A 19317-nucleotide genomic window follows, 5' to 3' on the forward strand; every position below is an offset into this window, starting at 1 on the left:
CAGGCTGCAGTTCTGCTGAGCTACCAAACCTCAACCCATTTCTCCTGATGCAGCATAGGAGTAGGTCTCCTCATCTTATTCCAAAGAGGCAAATTAGTGCTTATTGACAGATGACAGAATTACAACAGTGTGATCTGTTGGTGGTACTAATCAAATCTGGAGGTAGGTTATATGGTTAAAATTCAAATTTATATGCCTTTCATACATTGATAACTGGGTACCTTAGCTAAGTTTGCATTGTTCATATAATATGAAGTAGCTTCTGCAAGTACTCAGCTAGCCAGATGGGTCAAATACTTGTTCCCCAACCAACGGCTGTAGATCACTACTGGCAAGGAAGCAAGCATTCTACATACCCAAAGTGTAGAAAAAATTCAGCAGCTGGAAGAAAAGACCACTGGAAAGGTAAGTACAGTGCTGTGAAATCTATGCAGTGCTATATTTGCCACTGTTACATTACAGTGAATTGCAATGTAATGGGCTACAGAGAGTAAAGTGCATCCCCCTTCCCACCTTGTTACTGTTTAGCTGCTGCTGGTCCCACTTTGTTTTTTCCCATATTTAAAAAAATTCAAAAAATGTTTTTTAAAAATGGGGACAATTAAAATGCTTTCATTAGTGTGTAGTGAGTCACTACAATAGTTTGGTTTTTTTGAGGGGGTAAAAATATACTCTAAAGTGTTTTTTTTTTAATAAAATCTGACTGTGGTACCTCCTGTTAAAAATGCAACCTAACTAAATTGCTTAAATATGGTCTATGGAGTTATTAATCTTTATTTCTATGCAAAAGAGGACGGCTTAAGTCCTGTTTCACATGGACTTCAGCTTGTTTAAGAGCAGTGTGAACAGAAAGTGTTTATTAAGCATTTGCATAGCTTTCAGCAAGCTTTTAAGAAGCCCTTCAAATCCGGTTTTCAAATATTGAACACAGATCCTAATGGGAGTGCTTACTGTCACTTTAAACAAGCTGCTAGTAAGCTTCAGCACTACCTAAAGTTTTTTGAAAGCTTGCAGAAGCTGCTAGCAGATTGTTTACCCACTTGCCTACCTGCATTTTTACCCCTTTCATGCCCAGGTCAGTTTTCAGCTTTCAGTACTGTCACACTTAGAATGACAATTGTGCGGTCATGCAACATTGTACCCATATTTAATTTTTATAATTTTTTCCAGAAACATAGAGCTTTCTTTTGGTGGTATTTTATAAAAGAAACAAAGAAAAACTTTTTTTTTTCAAATTTTTTGCTCTTTTTCTGTTTATAGCGCAATAAAATACCCAGTGGTGATTCAATTTTGCAAAAAAGGTAATTTTTCTTCACTGATGTGCGTTGATGAGGCTGCACTGATAGGCAGCACTGATAAGGTAGCACCGATGAGAAGGCACTGATATGCTGCATTGATGGGCACTGATCGGAGGCTCTGACTGGTGGCACTGACTCACAGCACTGACTGTTGGTTCTGCTGGGCATTACTGATGGGTGGCACTGCTGGGCACTGATGGGTGGCACTGCTGGGAGGCACTGCTGGGCATTGATCTTCAGGTCACTGATCATCAGTGCGTAGATGATTGGTAAATGACAGAGAGGACATCTGCACCGGTTATTGGCAGTACTTTCCTCGTGTTGTGACAGCGTGAGGGAAGTGCCGTCAATAACCGGCAACTGTATTTACATTGTGATCTGCTGTGTCTTTGGACACAGCTGATCACATACTAAAATGCCGCTGTGATTGGCCTTTTACCTCATCATGTGATCAGTTGACACAGCGATCGTGGAGAGAGCCGGGTGCACGCCACTGGTGGAGCGTGGGAGGGCGCATTCTGGGAGGACGTCATATGACGCTGTCATTCATCTATAGTGCGGTTGGCAAGTGGTTAAAGAGTAACTGTTGTTGAGAAAAAACATTCCCATCTGGGTGATCTATGTACATTGCAAGGATTTTAACAAAGTCTAGCAGACTCCTACCTTTTGTTATTCTACAGAAATAACTATTTGTTTGTCTGTGTCCATGTGCTAAATTAATCTGTATGGGAATTGTTTTATAATTATCAATCAGCTGCTGCACCAGCAGGGCTCCAAAGAAGAAATTGGCAAGGTCTGCACCCCTTTAGATGTGATTTCCATTTGGGAGTATCTCCCCAAATTACATTTTTGTTGCAGAGGATACCACAAATATGATTTGTATCTTAGTGCAGACTTCTGGGAAGGTTTCATAAAAGCTTGCTGTTTACACTGCCCTTATATAAGCTGAAGCCCATGTGAAACAAGCCTTAATGTGTATTTTTGACCTGCAAAAAAATGCATGTGTTCTGTTATTTCCAAAATTCAGACTAAATATACGAATATACAATATAAAAAATATACTGTGTGCTCTCCTTCTGTAAGGTGCTGCATGAGGTATTTTATCAAATGACGCTTCCCAGAAATGTATCAAAACTAAGTTCAAGCTATGTGTACCATATTCTTTCTATTTTAATGACAAAAATCCTTTTTACTTTCTTTTGGACACTCTAAAGCTAAATGGGGATGTGGTTTAGTCAGAGATCTGAAATAAATTGAGGGACGTTTGTGTATGCTGTGTGTCATCCTGCTTCTGTTGAAATCGGAACAATTTTTGGGATTTCTCCAAAGATAAATAGGGGTGTGGTTTTAGCTAACGGGGGGTCTACCTAAAAATAAAAATAAAGTATAATTTAGTACTCCCGCTTCAAAATGTGGCCTAATAAAAAAAAAGGTTACATGATGTGCCGCATGTCCTTGTAATATTTTTGCTTGTTGTGTTTCTGACATAAACCACTGTCATTTTCATTTTGTCTTCTGGATCAAACTGCTTCCTATAGCACTCTTAAAATGCACTCTACTAAAAAGGCTTACATTATGTGTGCAGCATGTCTGTAATATTTCTGCTTCAGACCTCTGACATAATCTAATGCAGTTTTTATTTCTAGATTTAAGAAGGGTCTCATCTTTCCCTCTTCAAATGTCTCTGAAATAATTTTGCTTTGTTTCTGTAACATCATTTGGTGTAATTTTGATTTCTTTCTCTTCAAATGCACTCTATTAACTCTATTAACGTGCTTACCCTTCGGTGCAATGTGATGACATAAAAATGACAGTGATTTATGAAAATCACTGTCATTTTTATTTCTGGTCAAAAATGCCTAGTCCCTACCTCTTTAAATGTGGCCTGCTTAAAGGCTTACATGGTGTGCACTATGCCTGTGACTTATTTCACTGGAATTTTTATTTCTAAATCAAAAATACTTTAGGGTTGATTTACTAAAGACACATATACTGTCCATTGCAAGTGTAATTGCTCCAGAGTTAAGTAAACAAGTTAAAGCTTTCAAATAATACCCAATCAAAAAAAGGGGAACCTGGACTGGAAGGGCGGTGGGGACAGCATTTACTGGAACTGATCCCTTGTAGTGTCTCCCTGCAGCAACACTAAACTGGTGAGAGGGAGAGGAAGGGGAGCAAACTTTCAGATGCTTCAGGAGGGAAACTACAGAGGATCTGTTCCTGTAAATGGAACCCCACCACCCCTTTGTGTCCTAGTTCCCCTTCCGTGTGCTTGTCAACTACCTGGGCCCCCCTGTTGAACTGATGAGGCCCAGGTCCCGTATGGGGGGCCAGTGGTACAATCCTCATCAGTGGCCCTGTACAGACATAATTCTAGCATATCAGTTTGCCAGAACAAAATAGAAAAAACATGCAATAAATTAATCACACAACATATACAGGAACAAGTAAAAGTGATGCTCTCTGTGTGGCACTAATGTGGATCAATAATTGAAAGCCCAGGTTAGATGCAGTATGAAAGGACCTCATGGAAAATTGCCTGTCCTCCTTCACTTGCACTTGGTCAGAGATCAATTGAACAGTGTGTGTAGTTCTCTTATTGTGACCCCTTTACTCTCAGCCTGCTGTTGCCTTAGGGAACAGTAGGGTTTATAGATGTTATTCATGTTCTTCCTGCTTCACTTTTCAACAGAGGAACATTAATGCTCACAAAGGTTATCCTTCCTCAATTCGATGCCCAGTGTGATGTGTTAAGTAAAGGCATGATGCTGTCATTGCTGATCGCCTGCATTTAGAATATCCCTTTTACACATCAGTATGAATTGTCGGTTTCCATTATAGTCAAGCAAGATGCATACACCCACATAAAGTTTGATCACACAGGGAGAGGACAGTTACAGCTTTTTAATGTGGTTATTCATTATTTTATGAAGGTTATTGATCTAATATAATCAATCAAGCATTCAACAAATAAAAAAATGTATTAAGACACAGTAAATGTAACTTTATTCCTTGAGACTATTTTACACATTTTTTTTTTCATTTTCAATCATCATTCAGTTTAACTTTGACATACCTGCCAATATAATTACCATGTACAATTGTATTTAACTATACATATGTTATTCACAGATATTATTTTTCTCTATGGCATGTTTTTTCTATCTTTGGCTATATGTTTTTAATGATATATAAATATTTTAAAGACATACAGTCATGTATAGTGCTTGTCTATTTTTTTTACTTACATCTTGCTCACACAAGTGCAGTTTTTTGTGTGTAAGCTGCACTTAAATTGAAGGTCTTACTTTTCTGCTGCAGGAGTTATTGGATTTTACCTTTTCCTGTCCCCTCTCAACTACTACAGTCACCCTCTTCTTCCATCCTATGCTCCCTCACTCACATCTTAAATCTCTTCCTCTCTAATGGTGCCTTCCCCACCCCTATAAAGCATGCACACATCACTCCCATACTTAAAAAACCCTCGCTGGACCACACCAACCTGAACAACCTAAGACCTATTTACCTCTAAACTCTTAGATCGCTTAGTCTACAATCGCCTGAGCTCCTACCTCACTGACAACAACCTTCTTGACCCTTTACAGTCTGACTTTTGCTCACTACGCTCCACTGAAACTGTCCTACTAACACTCACTAATGATTTACTAACCAATGGCCCCAACTCCATACTCTTACTACTTGACCTCTTTGTGGCTTTTGATACTGCCAGCCATCCCCTCCTCCTCAAAAAACTCCACTCTCTTGGCACTGAGACTCTGCTCTCTCCTGGTTCTCCTCCTACCTATCGCAGCACTCCTTCAGTGTTACCTATAACTCTGTCTCCTCCTCTCCACTTCCTCTTTCTGTAGGGGTCCCTCAAGGTTCTTTCCTTTGACCCCTTCTCTTCTCCATCTACACCTCCTCCCTTGGTCACTTGATAAACTCCCATGGCTTTAACCTCCCTAGCGGTCTGATTATGTCCATATTTCTGTGCTCAAAGCGGTACTTTTTTTGCATGGAAATATGTATTTTTTTATTGTACGCCTGTAATTTTTAGGAATAACTCACTGAAATCTGTCCGAACAAGAGTCTATTAAACATCCCGGGTAGGTTAAAATTTGAAACACGAAATCATAAATTATAATTTAATAAATAATCATAAAAAATAATATAATAATAATTTTAATTCAATAATATAATCAAACCAAAAACACTGAAATTTGAAATATAGCGCCAAATTTGCACATCACTGAGCAAAGTCGCAAAATCGTTTTCAGTGTCTGATGACAAATTTCCCCACGAATCATCACTCAATTCTGCAAGTGGTTCTAATTTACTATCACTGTTTTCTAGCTGGTCTAAAACCACTGTTGACCTAAAGAGACGCTTTTTGGATGCCATGGACATTTCTCAGTTTCCAGGCAGAAAGAACAGTAAAAATGCAGGCAGGGCGCAGGACACAGCACTCGGGACAAAATGTATGTGAAATGCTTTGATACAGTAATGTTGTACTATGTTATTTTAGTGTATTTAGTGAATGTCACTTTTACAACTTTCCAATTTCCCGCCAGTTCTGTCCCCCATACGTCCCGACGTTGCAGAGAACGGAACCCAGAAACAGATGCCGGCATCCGCCAGAGGACATTGCAGGGGACACTGCAGGAGGGACATCGCAGGAGCGAAGGACAAGGTAAGTGCAGAAGAGATCCCAGAGCAACGCTGAAAGGTATTCCCGAGTCTAGTTCGGGGTTACCGCTTGTGCTGAAACTTTACCCCGAGCTACACTCAGGAATACCTCCAGGGAGGAGACTGCCAGCAAAAACTGCCTGATGTGCTCTGTTCACCCAAAGCTAAAAGCCATAATATTAACGGTAAATACCCCATTTAATAGAAAAAGAGAGTAGCCCTTAAAAATTTGTAAAAATTGAACAGAAATACCACTAAGCCGCTACTGCCACATCTGGTCCTTCCGGTCGCCTGGAACCCACGCTGTCCTGTGGATACAAGCTACTATAAAATTAGAATTATGCATGGGATTGGGTCCTAATCCATGCCATACAGAGGAAACAAAATAACCAGGGAGCAAGAGTCAATAAAAACATTGTAACAGTTTATTATAAACAAATATCCAAACGTACATGTGGGCAGTGCAGGTGCAGCATGATCGTAGCGGAGATCTGACAAGCATAGCAATCTGACAGGTGGAATCACACAGAACTGCTGAAGCTGTGTAAGTCAGTGTGCGATGAGCAGAGACAGGACCCACCGAAATGCCACAAGGCTATACCGTTACCGGTTCCCTTCCAGTTAGGAAGCTGTACACAGAGGGATCGGACTGGGATGGAAATGGGCGGGCACAACACTTTTCAGAAGCTCTGCCTCCTTTGCCATAGCTTGTCAAATTTCTTTGTACATCTCTTGGACTTTGTATAATTGTAGGGATTAATTTATTAAGTTAAAATACAGGTGGCAGATCTGATGTTTAACATTTCCATTACGTATTTTGTAATATAAACCCAAACCCTAATGTTCAAATCTGTGAAGTTCCAGTACAAATAATTAGTGCCTTTATTGTACAGTATTATAACAACTACCTGCTTACAAAAGGTTAAATGTGGATTTTGTATTTTAAGTTCTGAATTTATAAAAAGGTGACAGCCAAGCTGTCGTCTTCTAATCTAAGAATTCAACAAAACTGCAAGTTTTTCACTCCAGTGTGTTCATGGGAGTCCTGTTCAGAGGCCTAACATATGGCACACTTATGCATCATTTATGTTATATCTTGCCGGAGCCTGTATCGCTCTTATTGCTTAAGTTCCTGCTTGTTTAGGTCAAAGCTTTAAGAGGACTTTCTTGTCATTTTCAGTGAGTGCTCCCTCTACTCTGTTTTGACCTATTTCATACCAAGGCAGATGTCATTGACATGTTGCCTTCTGAGTTTCATAGTAGACACAGCTGTGACTTCTGTCATGCGTCACAAGGCAGTGCATACACATAGATACTGTATTAGCTCTTTACTCCAAAGTCAGTATACATTGACATGCTTTTTATAGGTATTATATGACTCTGTATCCTGTATTTGCAATCGGTTAGATTTGCATGAGATCCCTTGGTATCACAGCATGGAGGCTTCACTTAGTTCTTTGCTGTCCAGGACCTCAAAACCAATTTTTAGCAAATACCACTAAATTGAGTTGTCTAAACAGTTGTAATGACCCACTCTTTTATCAGCTTGAATGGATCATTATGTATAATAGTGGAATGTGAGAGTAATGCAAGTAAAAGATTTTCACTAGACATGTGCAATTTGTTTTATTCAAAATCGAAATTCAGTCAAAATTTTCATTATTCAGAAATTCGGATGCATTTGAATTTTTGAATCACAATAGTAACGAATTTCAACTAATTCAAAATAAAATATAATGAAACCAGTTATTTGAATTTGAAAATGAAATTGAATTCAAATTTGAAATGGAAACATATTGCGATAAATACAGTAAGGTATAAAAATTAAATAAAATGATGATTCATACTTAGGCTGCTTCATGGAATAGAATAGAAAAGAATAGAAAAGAATATAGAAAATAAAATAGAATAGAAAAAAAGAATAGAATATCGTAGAATAGACTATAAGAAATAGAATAGAGTGCATAAAGCCGTCTTCTGAAATTCAAATTTTGAAATTAGAATTTTGAATTTCAAATTGATTTGAAAATAATGAATATACAAAACTGATCTGAATATATGAAACAAATTCGAACAATGAATCATTCTAACATAATTAATATGATGACATGAAATTATTAACTTAATGAACGAATCCAAAACAAAACAAATTTTTCCATCATGCACATCTTTTCACACTCACCTGTTCCAAACTCGAGTGCTGTTTTTTTTCCTCCACTGAGTCTCCACTAGCTGCCTGCTTGGGTGAATCCACAGGTTGCAGCCTGTGAGTCATCAGCAGCAAAGCCCATCCGACCTTGTGGGGTTTTCTGTTATAAACCAGATGTCTCCTAGGACTCTGCAGCTCAGCCCTTCCAAGGGCTCTCACCTTCACTGAACATGCAGCCACACTGAATCTATTCCCTTCAGTGCCAACAGGTTTCCAGTCTCTGCCATGTCATTTGCCTCTCTCTGACTCTTTAAGGCTTTCTGTGTCTTCTCTGTGGCTTAGTCCTGATTAGCCAGTTTTTTCCTTGTGGGAATAAATTATCCATCAGTGACAAAGACAACCATTTTATCTTGATACACAGACGGTGCTTAAGCTGAGGGCAACCCCTTAAAGTATAACTAAATGGAAAAACTGTTATTTTAGTTTCGGCTACAGTGGTGAGGAGTTAAACCAACTATCAGATTTTTATTGCTGACTGTGTCCCCATTAGGGAGATTTCCTCTCTCTATTTGCCGTGGTCCCCAATGTCACCGGGAATAAAAGTGAGGGTAAATCCAAACTTTTGAGTTTCCGCCAAAGGAGGAATAAAGAGAAAATCTTCCACTGGGGATGCTTGTTCCAGTGACAACTGTCAGAGGGCATTCCCCTCACATTGAAAAGATTTCTTATCACTTCCTATTGGGACTACAAGACCGGAAGTAAATGAAAATCTACATAATAATGACACACACACACAAAAGAAAATGGCATCAGACCCAAGCCTTTCTTAAATAAAGCTTTGCCTACATTAGATAGCTGACTGGCTGGGGAAATGGTGAATAATTCTGTGCTTTTTTCCTGGGCTTTCTGGACCCAGCCTTCCCACCCTGTGGCATATCTATTAGAGGGGAAGTCCGGGGACGAGGGCCATTGGGAACAGTCGTGTGAAGATGCAGTGAGCTGTGGATAGCGACTGCTGCACCCTGCAGTCTGTCCAAAGATTCTGGAGTCCACCGTTTACGGATTATGGCAGATATGGACTTTTGCCTACTTAGGTATCCCTGGGCAGCCAAAGAGTAATTAGTCAGGAGGACTGTATGAACCTTATGTTGTATTGCTGCAGAAGTTTCATTAAAGTTCTTTGATTTACTAGTGTTTAACAACCAGCCATTAGCATGGTACATGGCGTTGGTGCTGGATCTTTTGGTAGCGAGGGGGTCGGTGCGCTGATACGCTCCCTTATAGGTTGGTTCCCTGAAAATACTGGGACCAAACCTGAGTTATGGAGACCCACAGCCTAGCTGTATGGTACGAGAGAGTGAAAAGTTAATGGCAAGAATGCATAAGGTCCATGCAGGTGCTCAGCAGAAACTGTCACTGGGAGTGAGGTGGCAGAGATATGCTAACCGGCAGAGAGGGCACAGACACAGTGGTGTTCTTCCTAAATGTGACACTCATTGCAAGGTGCCCAAGAACTTAGGATAATGAATTCACAGAGGAACTCTGTGCATTATTACTGAACACTGTGTATGGCTAAAGGATTCTGTATGATTATCCAATAGTGATCTATCTATAGATGATATTATTAGTAAAAAACAACTGGTAAAGGGAGTGGTTCTGCTGAAATGCCTCTTAACAATACTAAATTATCCCCTGTATGTAGCTTTTAATACAAAGGACACTGAAGTGTTTGGTATCATCAATTATTCTGGCAATCCTTCTGGAATTTCCCTAGCCTTGATATTGCTGTATTTATATTATGCAACTTTCAAATAGTTCTCATGTCAATCTTTTATTGTGAGCTACCAAATGTTGCACACAGTGTTTGCAACAATAGAATGAATATTCAAATATACCAATTACACATGTGTTAGTCCCAAAAATATCAGCAGTTCAAAGGCTGTATATAGTAAAGAGTATGCATTGTTTCATACAGGAGTTGCTAAGATTTTAAGTGTAAAAAGTTAACGTTTATATAAACAATTTGAAATTATACTATATTTTACCAGACTACATTTTATTTTTTATCAAGTTTTCTAAGAAAAAAACACAATGGTGTTACATACATACAACAGAATAAGTTCAGTTTATACAAATATAAAAAGAACTAATATTTGGGGAGATGTGGGTTCTTGATGCTGTAGGCACAAGTGTTAGGATTCATCTTGGCAGCTCTTGACTCCAAGTGAGGCAGGTATACAGGACAAAATGAAAGGGAAAGTGCTGGGGCTTATTTAGGGTTACATTAGGAGAGTGGTAGGGACCAAGGTCAGGGTTCGATTTTGTAGGGGGTGTCATGATCGCAAGATTTCCGCCACCAACATGCGACAATCCAACGACCGCGACGTCTAATATGTCACGATCGCGGCGTCAGACCCCAGACCTTCCCACCAAATTCGTGACCGAAGGACTAGCCAATCTAAAACTGCGATGTGACGTGCGTAACAATGCCATGCCCAGCTGCACCCTGCAGAACGATTTTCCAGCTAACGGACCACAATCGATGTACCAGCAGCCTGGGCGATCGTTACTGGGTCGGGTTAATTAATCCTCCACACTGCCACCACCTCCTTTTTGTACAGAGAAAGAGGAAACTTGCGTTATCAGTTATAACACTATAGTGATTGAAATAATCGTCTGTATAAAATGGTCCGCAAGCCGGTTATACAGAGGTTTAAACAAACAGTAGCGTCTCTTTAGAGGCAGGAATTTGTGAGTTGCAATACAGAGCTATAGAAACAGGTCAACACTTTCAGAAAGAAAGATTTATTACTAAAAGGTCAAACAGGAGGAATAAAAATATTTACAGAACAAAGATGTAACTAAGTTATATATATATATATATATATATACATATACAAAGAACCATAGCACAGCAAAGAGATATCAGAGAGAGGTGAAAGGGTTAAAGTACTTGCCAAAGTCCTGGGTTAGCAGATCCACGTTTCAGAGCAAAAGGGCACGAGTCTCTCCAGGTGGAATTGATGTTAAAATGGGAAACGTCTTCAACTTAACTTCTCTTAGGTCTGACAGCCTGTTTTAAAGTCCCCAGCAGGGGGTGTCTCTGACGCCATGGACCAATACCTTGTGTAGGCGTGGAGGTCTGGGTGTCGACCTAAACTAGAGCCGCAATCTTGTATAATTCATATTTGGAATCATAACTTTTCCTATGCAAAAGTGACATCCCACCCGCGGGTAGCTTATTAAGCAGACAAGTTTGAGGATTGATTAGATATGAATTATGAAAGTGTAGGCTAAACGGTTCACGAGATCTATTTTTCTGCTTTCCTGTGTATGCGAGACAAGTCGAGTGACCCATCAAACTCTTTGGCTCCTCCTAGCCAATCTGATGGTATGTCTGGTTTTTATGTAAGTCTCTCATATTCCAAGATATGGGACATAGGGGAAAAATGGATTTGAGAAGTGCTTATCTGATTCTATCACCTACGCTGAGCTAGGTTTATTAGCTCGGAATCTCTTTCAAGTTCTGGGAAAGTTTGCCTTATCTCCTCCGAGGTGTGAGATGGCACAGGGTCTTGGGACAGTGAGGCACCACGTGGCTCCCTGCTGGGGTCTGGCCTGTGACACTTTTAACACACGCACATCTGTCACTGTGCCTCTCAGGAAGGGAGGGGGGAAGGAGAATAAGGGAGAAATGGATACTCTTAACAACATGGAGTCTGCGTCCTTCACTGTGTGTTGCGCACGTTTGCAACAGAGGGAGTTAAGGGTTTCAGAAGAGGTTGTTTACTTTAAGAGTTAGGTGTTAGGGTATGGTATAAGTGTTAGCATTGTTAATGCACAGGTTAAGAGTTAGGGGAAAGTAATTTTCAGGGTTTCTTTTAGGGGCTTAGGTTAAATGTCAAGTGTTCTAGCAGAGAGATTAAAAAAATTCTTAGTCTGTATTCTTAAGGACACTTTGCAACATAGGACAGTTAGGGAGCTGCAGGGCCTATACTACTTCTTGGCATTAAGAGCTGGTACTGAAAAGTGGTGCAGCACACTCTCTATCAAGAATTATTGTACCTGTCTCCTGATCATTTATGTATTATCTTTATGCATTATTACTGGATGGGATATACTTTCTATTGGTGTCTGCATACAAGGACAACTACTGTTGTGGGAAGAAGTGCTAGATTAGGTTATAAATCATACTCAATTACCATTTTACCCCTTCAATAAGCCAACCCCATCCTCTTCCTCTCTGCTTCCTTACACTCCTCTCTTCATTAAAACATTAAAAAAGTTGGCAAAGGGTCTGAGGCATAAGGTGCGCATCCATAGCTTTACCTTTACATTCATACTGCCCAGTGCAATGTTAGAGCCTCAAGAAGTTCCTTCATTAGTCCTGACTTCCTAATGTACATAAGGCTGGCACTTTTCATTTGACTTTTGTACCTCAGCAACCTATTGCCTTGTCTAAGGAGGTTAGGGTGCACATACTAACTTTCAGACATGCAGTATTTGAATAGGTACTTTATGGGACTGCAGTGGTGCTTCATGTTCTATGAAGTCATATGGTCTTATTAATATTCTTTACTCCGACTGCAGAATTGCTGTACCTTAAAATTTAACTCCCTTCTTCAGTTTTTTATAACTTAATATTTAGAAAGTCTTTAAATGTTTTACAGCAAACATTCAGTCTAAACTGATGATTTAGCACATTGTCAATCTTTGTGCACAGCAGCTTCTAATAAGGTCATCTGAGTCTTAAAAATAGCTTTCCCATCAACTGGGTTGGTGTGTGCCATGCTAAGATCATTTAGCTGACCCTATTATTGCCGTCACCACACTAGAGCTCTACCCTTAACCCTCTACATATATTGTATTACTACTCCATAAAATAAAGGAGAAACAGCACATGGTCGGGGAAACAGATATCTGGCACTTTCAGAAGTGTCAAATGCTGAAGAGTCTTATTTCTCTAGCAGCCCATGTTTCCTACTGACTTTACTTCATTCTAGAATATGAGTATATTGCCTTTCCTATTGCATGGAAGTGCTGCTAGGATTTTACTCTCATGATCCAATGCAAATGTTTCACCTTTGTGCCTTTGTGTATCCATGAGTAAATCATAAGTTTTTTCTTTAACACCACACAAAACATTTTAAAGGGTAATTCTGTTGTTAGGATGACATGGGGGCAGTGATACTTTATACATTTTCTTTATTTTCTCCTTAGGCAGCCCACTCAGTGTATTCTGTAGAGCTTTCTTTGGATTTAGTGGAGAGTCTGGCCCCATGATCTACTGGATGAGGGGAGAGAAATTTATTGAAGAATTGGAGAATCACATTAAAGAAGGTGTAATCAGGTACTTCAGTTAAATGTTTTATCAAGAAATGTTAATTTGTTCTAATGTCTGTCTGCAAAGGGGTGTATTTAATAATGAATCACTTTTCAATTTGCAAAGTGAATAGTAAATAAGTATTCATCCAAGTGAGATTCTAGTTATATTGAATCTAGGTACAGTAGGATGAATGTGCACCAGAAAAAAAAAAGATGCTAACAGCCAGCCATCGAATTCCACATATACAGTACTGGGGGATTCAGATTCAACCTGCATGCAAGTATGCTGGCAATCTCCATCCTGCCTAACCACTTGTCTAGCAGAGCCATTTTTTTCTATTTTTGCACACGATAATCACAAGTTGTCAGTAATAAATACAACAAAGTTAATTTTAGTGCGTGTACATGCAATATATTACCCATTTTCTTTATATATATATATATATATATATATATTTAAGATGAGGTAATGGCAGGTAAATAGATACCTAGCACGTTATGCCTTAAAATGGTGCATGTCTGTGAAACTGTAACAAATGTTGGTACAGTTTCATCCACTAGAGAGAACAGTTCTACTGACACCTGCCATGCTTTTCCTTGGTCTGCAGGTGGGATATTGGCAGTTGGGCAGTAAAAGGGGGTATGATACCTTTGGTGGGCATTGGACATGATCAGGTGGCTTTTCAACTACCTGAATTACTTCCACATGAAAGTGCATGATCCACTGAAGAAACGTAAACACAGTCCTGGCTGCTGTAGCTAGCACTATGTTTAAAATCTATATCGATTTGTCAACCAGTGCCATTTATAAATAATGACTAAGTGGTTAAACTGTGTTTTTATATAGTGTGGCAGTACGGTATCCTGCCACGGTGGAAATCATGATGGAGACCCAGGATTCTCAACCATACAGGTTGAGGGGCTCCAGGCAGATCTCATAATACAGAGGAAACTGGTTTATCAGTTTCCTCTTTGGTTTGTAAAGCCTGTTTTGGGACCTGTAGCCTGGAGATTTCTTAGAGATTTGGGAGGGATGAAATCTCCAATCCTGGGCCCATATTTTGGGAGCAGCCAGCGTGCTGATTGCACAGGTGTGTGCAGGCCTTTTAGGGGAGGCCAGGCCATGATTCTGAGCTCCACCCCGGCAGACGGAGTCAGGAGGGCTCCACCCCGGCAGACGGAGTCAGGAGGGCTCCACCCCGGCAGATGGGAGGTCTCTGCCTTGGAGTCAGGTGGGCTTCACCAAGGAGAGGTGGAAGCCAAGCTAGCTGTGTGCTAGAAGTTTGCTGTGTGCAAAAGCAACCTCGTGGAAGGCGTCTGTAGGAGACATATATATAAAGCAGGATATCTGAGAGAGCCAGAAGGCTGAGTATTGTTTGCATTTGTGTGATGGTGGAAACCCCTGTGCGGGAAACCTTTGTTACAGGACTTTTCATTTAAATAAAAGTTAATAATAACATTTTCACCACTATGCTTCACAGTTTTTCCTCAAACCAAAGACAGTATCTGGTGCAGCTGTGCATAGTAACCAATCAGCTACTAACTTCAACTTGTTCCATTAAGATTTGCCAATAAACCTAGAAGCTGATTATTGGTTACTATGCACAGCTGCACCAGATTGTGTGCACCAGTTTTACTAAATCACCCCCAGTGTGTGTGTTTTTATTTAATATATATATATATATATATATATATATATATATATATATATATATATACACACACACACACACACTTTTTTTAAACCACAGTCACTAATGGATTTGGTGTATACAAGGGTTAAAGTTTATTTGAACCTGTAAATAGTTAGGCCTGTTAAGGTCATAAGATCATTCCAGTGAGTTACTGTTAAAACATACGTAACCCCTTTTTTGTGTTACACTTTTTTGCACATACAATATACAGAGTAAACTGTACACTCAGAGAAGGAGAAAGGGGTCCACTGGACGTCTTACAAGTCCTCTCACTTCTAACAATAGAGTTTTTTTTAAGAATTAAGCTTTAATTAATGTACAATACCTTACTGTCATGTAAATAAATATCTGTATCAATATATTTTTGTAATGAATGTACATAAAGGTCAGAGGACAGAAATAGAATCACACATCTATAGAAATGTGGCTTTGGAAATGTCACTGATGAAACATTTCAGCTCTTCTTATAATGATCAAGGAAATAATGATTATTATTTGAATTTGTTCATTGGGGTTATACAGATAACATGTGAACCTTCAGCGAACAGATAGTTATTTAATAGAACTATTTCTTCAGCAGCAATCCGTGCTTTGATCTCTCATCATTGCAATGTTTCTGGACTGTGCTTCATTGATCCTGCAAATAGTAATAATATACTCTGCCTCTTTCCAATTAAATGAGAACTGTGTGTACTGAAAATTGTAATTACACCAGAACATTACAAATGTAGCATGCAAGTTTAATGAGAAATACAGGTGATACATGTAAAAATACAGTAAGGCTCATTTACCAAAACTTGGGAAAAACTAGAGCACTCTCCCGTAGCAATCAATATGATTATTCACTTTAAGGATGACAATGATCAGTTACTAATCAACAGACCCAGGTTCTATAAATTAGACCCAATTTATTTGGTCTTTACAAAACCAATTTAATTTACCTTGTTGTCCCAGGTTCTCTGAGGTTCCCTTCACATCTATCCATTCCATTGTGGTGTGGTACTGCACACATGTTAACGTGCTTTGCATTAAGGCAGCCCATTTATTTAGAATTGGCTGCTAATGTAGGGCAATGAAAAAAGGGATTTGCACTTTTTTTTTCATGCAGTGAACTACAACACATGATCACAGGAATTCATAAAGAGTGTAGTATTCCATGGTTAGTGCTCTTCCTCAGTCCATGTACATGTTCTACATATCTATTTGTGTCTGCAAGGAAAGTGTGTCCACACTGGGAATCCCTTCCTCACGGCACTCACTCCTCTCATTCCTCCCCAGGCACTGCACCCATCACATTGTCAGGTGCATGGCTGAGGAGTTTTGTTCTGGGATGGGTGGAGCCTGATTTGGAAATGAGAAACTATTTCCCCATCATGTCTACTTTATTTTTGAATGACAGTGCATGGCAGGGGACTGATCCATAGCCATTATTCATCCACTGTTGTACGCTATCACTCAAAATTAAAGCAGACCTTATGGGCAACTAGTCTTTAAGTTCCTTTTCAGGCTTCACCCACCCAGTGACAAGTCCTTTCCCAAATATGGCCATTGCCAATGACATCACTTGCATTCCCATTTACATTTACTGTTCGACCCAGGAATCTCCTGGCTGACAGCGAAATGGGGCAGGGGATATATGCATTGTGGTGCACTGCAGTCAGAGTGTTTCAACCTCTCCTCTATTTCCATTAGAACACCATTCCAAATGAATAGCAATGCACAATTGCCATGCTTTGCAGTTAAGAACTGTGATAAAAAGGCATTTTACCACATTGTGTGTGTGTGTGTGGGGGGGGGAGGGTTGCAATTAAAGGACAGCTACTGTTGGAAACACGTATTCTTTTCGAATTCTATTTAGAAAAGCTAGGTTGTCATTTTTGTTTAATGGGAGCATGTATGAAAAGAGATATGCAAGGTGCCATGGTGACGAGAACACTGGATAAACAAGATCCACAATACTTTCTGGTCATGCTTGTTCTGGATCAGTGACTCAGGTATTGCTACAGCCAGGGACAAGCAGGCAACTAGCATTTGTAGGAGTAGAGTAGCATCAACAGCCTCCATATGTATTTTACTATAGTTTCAACACTGCAGTCCCTAGTAATCATGTAAACCTATTCAGTGAACCACTAAGCTACAGGATACATTGCAGCTTAGTTGTTAGCACTTTTGACTTGCAGCACTGAGGTCAGAACCATTATGCTGTAGCTGGAAAATCTTTTCAGGTTCATCCAATCTTCACCAACTATAAAGTATTTGGAGAGGGCCTCTGGACAGAACTGCAGTCTTGCCATTTAGTGCTTTCTAACTTTTTATTGCATTGTATAGTTTCTGAAGATTAGGGATGAGTGAAATTGGCAGATGTTGTTTTGCCAGCATTTCTGACATTTTGCCAAAATGCACTGAAAGTTAAAAGGTAAGGCAAAATGAATGTGGAACTCTACTTCATCTCCAGTGCACCTCACCAGCCACTGAAATCTTCAGGTGGTCTGTTTCCAGGTGCTGATCATTAGCCAAGATTATGCCACACCAAGAGAGAGTTGGTCAGGAGTTCATTTATCTTTGCCAACATTTCACCAAAACACATTGTTAATAGATAACGTGAAATTAAAGTGGAACGATACTCTTCTTTACTCCAGCGCTGTAGTGCCCCCACAGCTCCTTACCAGTCACTGACATCTTCAGCTAGTCTGGTTTTTGGATCTTTGGCAGAGATGATGTCACTACTACATAAGGGTGGGAGCTCATTTATCTCAGAATTGCCAAAACTGTGCATTGGTCAAGTGAGTGTACAGGGCAGACAGGCAGGTAAAAAACGTTAAAGCAGAGCTCAACCCAAAAGTGGAAGTTCCACTTTAAGCCTTTATCCTCTGCTCCCCATTAAGGATTGGCACCTTTGGGGAGCAGGATGGGTACCCGAATTTGACAGGTAACTGCTCCCACTTCCGCTGCGATCGCCTAGGCGATCAGAAGTGGAAGTTGGTCTCTTCCCCCCCTCCCTGTAGTCTTCTGGGACACGTCCCAGAAGACTACGGGGCCATTCACAAAGTGTAGCGCTTCTCCCGCATGTGCAGTGGGCACACTAAAGATTCTGGCACCAGGGAGAGAAGATGGCCAGTGAAACCAGTGAGGAGTCTACTGGACCCGAGGGACAGGTAAGTTTATGTATTTTAAAAATCAGCAGCAACAGTTTTTGTAGCTGCTGAGTTTTTTATTTTCTTTTTCAGGTGGAACTCCACTTTAATGCATTAACCATTTTACGCTCAAGTAACCTATATGTGCGGCAACCAAAGACTGGGCTTTTAATGCTCACATACTGCACATATGCATAGTTGGGAAATGAAAAACTGCTCTCAGTCCTGAGAACACATCGGAAGGTCGTTGGACCGGCTTACGGTCATGTGACCACTGTGACAACCAATCACAACTGTCACATGAGCACCGATCCTTCCTGCCTCCCCTAGGCATTAAGAACTTTTAAAGAGGACATCAGGGCAGGTGGAAAGGGGTTGTAAATACATAGGGGTTGATTTACTGAAGGCAAGTAAACCATGTGCTGTGCAAAATGCAATTGCACTCTGCAACAGTAGTTCCTCCAGAGCTTAGTAAATGAGTAGAAGATCTTCTGACTTCCATCATCCAATCATGTTCAGGGAAAAATGCTGTCTTTTTTTATTTTCTTTGTACATGATTGGGTATTCTTTACAAAGTGAAGCTTTACCTCATTTACTAAACTCTGGAGCAACTGCACTGAGCCTGCCATTTTTCCATGCCTGGATATGCACAGTGGACACAGCTGGAATGTGAAGTTCAGCGTAGGCCAGAATCTTGTTGGATTCTCTTGAGTTCAAGACTGTTGGTTCCTCTCCGGTAGATGATGCAAGTCATTGTCATGGCATTGTCCAAGTGAGTAATGGTTGGATGGCCTAAGAAATTAGCGATCTCCATTGATCCAATTTCCTATGTTCCATGCAGTCAGAATGTTGAGTTTCAGTGAGTGGAATTTGGCATAAGGAACTTCTTAGAAAGGGGCTACCATTAAGCCCAGAACCCTTATATAAAACTGGAGTGTTGGTCAACTACTAATCTATAGCATCTGAACATGGTGCAGATAGAGTTTGGAGTTTGTCTTTTAAGAGCAAGAATTTGGACAAAGCAGTATCCA

The 19317-nt window shown here is 40.0% G+C and overlaps 1 protein-coding gene across 1 annotated transcript in view; it reads left to right on the top strand.

Moving 5' to 3' along the window:
- Window positions 1–19317, top strand: part of IL1RAPL2 (interleukin 1 receptor accessory protein like 2) — a 1007763-nt gene that overhangs the window by 940718 nt on the left and 47728 nt on the right. Inside the window, exon 7 of the mRNA XM_089684924.1 lies at window positions 13354–13483. Within this exon, the coding sequence (XP_089541050.1) occupies window positions 13354–13483 (130 nt within the window). The remainder of the gene's footprint in view (window positions 1–13353; window positions 13484–19317) is intronic.

This window comes from Staurois parvus, unplaced genomic scaffold (assembly GCF_062004578.1).
Source record: "Staurois parvus isolate SC_StPar_1 unplaced genomic scaffold, SC_StPar_1.0 ptg000361l, whole genome shotgun sequence".
NCBI classification, from domain to species: Eukaryota; Metazoa; Chordata; class Amphibia; order Anura; family Ranidae; genus Staurois; species Staurois parvus.